General features: G+C 43.5%; 1 protein-coding gene across 1 annotated transcript in view; it reads left to right on the forward strand.

The window, feature by feature from the left end:
- The first annotated feature begins 213 nt into the window (after window positions 1–213).
- Window positions 214–4,895, forward strand: part of foxn1 (forkhead box N1) — a 28,735-nt gene continuing 24,053 nt past the window's right edge. Inside the window, exons 1-3 of the mRNA XM_063204599.1 lie at window positions 214–333; window positions 3,502–3,556; window positions 3,931–4,169. Of these exons, the coding sequence (XP_063060669.1) occupies window positions 214–333; window positions 3,502–3,556; window positions 3,931–4,169 (414 nt within the window). The remainder of the gene's footprint in view (window positions 334–3,501; window positions 3,557–3,930; window positions 4,170–4,895) is intronic.

Below are 4,895 nucleotides of genomic sequence, written 5' to 3' on the forward strand. Positions count from 1 at the left end.
TTTTGGTTGAGAGTAAAGAATTTGCTTTGCAACACAAACATCAACCGATGTTTGCGACAAGCTGTATGTACAGTATAACAAAATGTGCTGTTTTTACATGTCTTTCAGGTTCTTGCTCATTTGCAGGCGGCGGTGCAAGTGTGTCGTAGGTGTGCGCGTGAGTGTGTGTGTGTGTGTGTGTGTGTGAGTGTGTGCGTGTGTGTGTGTGGGATCATGGCTACAGAAGTGCCGTGTCTGGCTGTGTGTTCCACCGTCACTGCGGGCGCCCACTCGCCTCCAGGCTTCACTACTCTGGGCCTACACAGCCCTAGCAGCTCACACTATGGACGAAAGGTAGGCCATACATGCTGTAATAAATAACATGCTTAAGATATACCATAAAAAATATTTATGTGCAGTCATCCGTTCACTACCGCCAAAGGGCCATGGGCCCTGTGGAAAATTTTAAAGCAATACTCACTGTCTCAAGTGGCTTATTGCTTATCTAACACTGTTACACTTAATTGCTGACCAAGTTTATTTCAAAACGCTGCAATTACAATTCATTTGCCCCGCAGCCAGACACACACTTCGCTACAAAAACTCAGCAAGGGGCGATGAACACTGCAGGAATGAGACGTCTTTGCAATCACATTGATACCCCAACCAGGGGTGAGTTTCTCAAAAGAGAAGTTGTTAGCCTGTTAGCCACTTCGGTAGTTGCCAATGGGAAAATGCATTGAAAACAACAAAGTAGCTAATGTAGTAAGCAACTTTGGTTTTAAGAAATTCACCCCAGAGACGGTGCAAAGATGTTCTCTTCTTGCAGACAGACACCCTACCCCAATTGCAACATATTCTCATTACCAACTTAGACGCGTCGTGTCTAACTTATTCTCATTACCAACTTAGACGCGTTGTGTCTAACTTATTAGACGCGCATAGAATCTTCATTTGGAATGGCGTAGGCAGAGAGAGTAGAGAGAGAGAGGTTCCATTGGCCCATTGTTTCCGGGTTCTATTATTGCAAGGGGGAGGGGAGGAAATCCCCCTTTAGGCAGACCTAGGCAGACCTAAGGGCTGTTCTATTCAATGCTAGGAGCATTATGACTCGCCCCTTTAGGCAGACCGGAACCTGGTCACGTTAGGTGCCCATAGAAGCCTATTATGTTGGCATATCTCTTTATACTTAAAGAATCTCAGGCGTAGGTTTGTGCCTGATTTACAACGGCTATCAGCCAATCTGAATTGAGAACCAGACCGCACAGTGTTAGATGCTGTAATGAATAATGTGCTTAGGCCTACATGCAAAAGATATCTCATAAACAATGTTTACGTGCACTGTTCACTGGCGCCAAAGGGCCATGGGCCCTGTGGAGAATTTCATGCACAGGTACAGTAGGTCACATGGCAATGCAACACCCCCAGAGGCGATCCACACTGATTTACTCCTCAGGCAGCAGGCTCCCCCCCTGGCATTAACCCCAGGATCCCCCCCCCCACACACACACACTTCCACCCCCTTTTCTAAACAAAAACAAATACAAAACAAAAAACATGGTGTACCCCATTCACCAGACCCTGTCAAATCCTTCTCTCTGCACCTTCCTGTCTTTCTCTCGCTCCATCGCTATCTCCCACTCAATCATTCTTAGTTTTGCCTCCTTTTCTTTTCTTTCTATCCACATATACTTTCTATATCCATGTCTATCACTTTATTTATCTTTCCATCTACCTTAAAAGCATTACCTTTTCCTTTCATCCAGATCTCATTTCCCCAATAGTTGCTTTGTCATATTTCATCATTCTCCTTTCATCTCTCTCTCTCTCTCTCTCTCTCTCTCTCTCTCTCTCTCTCTCTCTCTCTCTCTCCCCCCCTCTCTCTCTCCATTTCTCATTTCTCTCTCTATTTCCCTCTATATATTTTCTTCTCTTCCCTCCCCTTGTGTACGTATCTCTCTTCCTGTCTTTCTTCTTGGCCACCTGTGGCAGCCTCTGATTAATATCCTGCCACCTCTCCTTAAACCTGAGAAAACCATTCTCTGACACAAGTCTGAAGCTGTCTGATATCCCATTGAGGAGCTTTAATGGCTCTTCAATAGCGTGAACTTCCTAAAACATGCATGCTTTAAGGACATGACTCCCCTGGGCAAAATCGTTTAATCCCTACTGCACAGGCAAAAATCGATGATTATCCTGTGGTCTACTTAAGGGTGTTAACAGACACACGCATGCACGCACGCACGCACGCACGCACGCATGCACGCACGCACGCACGCACGCACACACACACACACACACACACACACACACACAGACACGTGCAGATATGACTTGTTTAGGCTGGTATACCATGAACATACAAATTCAGCATGTGCATACCCTCATTGCATAGTATCCATTCAAGACCTGCAGGTATAACGTAAACTAATTAGTGAAAATAATCTGTCTTGGGAGAAAGAGACAGAGAATGTCGAAGCAAGACTTTAACCGTCCATGTATTTTTTCCACCTCTGCTTTGTAAAGAAGCATCTGCTAAATCTAACGAATGAAGGAAGACTGCAATTTTTTTTAGTAGTTTTGCATCCAGGATTTATGCTACCCACTCCACTCACAAATGTTTTTCTTTTGTGCTCTAAATCTTTTTCACGAGTGTTTTACACCACTATCAATTTCTAAGTATTCATTCTTACTTGGAAAATTGCATAGGCCTACATACATTTCATACATAAAAAGGTGAATCTTCTCCACGTCTGCCATTTTGAATTTCCAGTAGATACCTTAAGTGGCAAACTTGTACTTTGGTCAGACCAGTAAATATTAGTTTATTGCTTTAGTTAGTTACTGTAGTAAATATCCATAACCAGATTTGGGAATGGGCAGCATAGTTGGAATGAGCAGCATGAGTCGCCTACTCCTACCACACTCTAGGGTCAGAGAGAGTAGAGAGAGAGAGGTTCCACTGGCCCATTGTTTCCGGGTTCTATTATTGTAAGGGGGAGGGGGGAATCCCCCTTTAGGCAGACCTAGGCAGACCTAAGGACTGTTCTATTCAATACTAGGAGCATTATGACACGCCCCTTTAGGCAGACCGGAACCTGGTCATGTTAGGTGCCCATAGCAACCTATTACATTGGCATATCTCTATATACTTAAAGAATATCTGCTAGGGGTGGGTATCGCCAACCACCTCCCGATACGATACAGTTGCTGTGTAGCATTCAAAATTTAATTTATGCTATTAAATGAAGTGTTGACACCTCCGATGCGATACGCGTATCGTGAAGAGGCCCGTGACAATATATCCCTTTACCGATATTTTGAACACACCCCTACCACACACTCTGATATCTCAGGAATAAATACATTGAACTCGTTGAGTTTTGAATTAACACTAGGGATATTTATGAAATGAATTTCGCAATGCTATGTAATTCAAGACAATGACAGTTGCATTAAACACTATTGTAGAGTTGCATTTTGGGAGTCCTAATGAGTTAACACTGTGTTCTCCTCCCACAGGGGGTCCCCTACAGACCAAAGTCCATGGAGGCCTTCCGCCGGCACAGCACAGACGGTAGGCTACAATGAATGAACAACGTACAATTAGTAGGCTATATTTATTTTTCCATCGCACCTCTATTAAACTTTCAATTTACATGCTATGACAAGATCAGTCTCGTTATGATGAAAAGGGTCCCTAAAGTGAAGCTAAGTGAAGTGGTAATATGAAGGGCCCCATGGTAAAAAAATGGGCATTTGTGCATCAAAAAATGGTTCAACATACAGTATACAGTACTATACACAGTTAAAAATGTGTGAATCGATTTAACATCTTCCAGGTTGTATTTGACCCCAGAAAATGTCCTAAGTGTTGAATCAACTTGGAACTACGAATATGCAAAGCAGTTACTGTATATCAGTCTGAATTCACACATCATCACAATACAGGCCTGTGTCCGGAGTCTCACCCATCGCACGGGGACGCGCGGGGCCGAGCCTTTCACCCCTACTGCCGGCAGTACAGTGAGGGCAGCACGACCAGCCGCGGCCCACCCCACTGCCCCTCTCCCCCCTTCTCCTGCCTGCAGGAGCTGGGCATGGGCGACCAGGGCAACCCAGTGCCCTCTCCAGCCGCCGGGCACGAGGAGATGCCCAGCACATGGCCAGTTCACTCGTCTATGCTAATGGTGAGGAGCTACTGTTAATGGTTCAGCTGGTCTGATGTAAGACTCTCAGTTATTCAATGGCACAACGTTTTGGACCTTAGTCCTTCATCAAGTGCAGCGGCCATTTATTATTAATTATTTAGGTTTTTTGGTAACACTTTCTGAGCCCATATCTATGGCGCATTATGAGCACATAAATAACAACTTATAATGTACATCATGATCATAGTGCATTATGACTACACTCATATAGCGCTTCATGATGGAGTATATCAACAGAATGACTATGAATCTAGCTTATAATGCATTATGAATCTTTTTGTGTTTGAGTGCTCGTGACTGGTTATAAACTACAGGCAGTGAAGGGGCTTATAATACATCATAACTGTCATAATGCACTATGATTAATTATGATGTGCATTATAAACTGTTATAAATGTGCTCATAATGCGCTATAGATATGGGCTTCATAGAAAGTGTTACCGTTTTTTTAAATCAACTTTTACTGCTTTTATTTGGGGGGGGGGTGGGGGGGGTGTAGACAGTTACATTCATAACAAGCTATAGTCCATATAGTCCCTTGAGTCCATATAATCCTTTCAGTCCATCATATGAGTCCAAGTTCTGCAAGGATATTTACAGAAAAAAAACCAATAAAATAGAAATAAAAAGCACTCAGCTGAGAAGAGAGAGAGAAAAAAACCCACATCACTAACACATGTGAACTCACTGAAGGTGATGTCAGAG

This window comes from Engraulis encrasicolus, chromosome 8, assembly GCF_034702125.1.
Source record: "Engraulis encrasicolus isolate BLACKSEA-1 chromosome 8, IST_EnEncr_1.0, whole genome shotgun sequence".
In the NCBI taxonomy this organism is placed as follows: domain Eukaryota; kingdom Metazoa; phylum Chordata; class Actinopteri; order Clupeiformes; family Engraulidae; genus Engraulis; species Engraulis encrasicolus.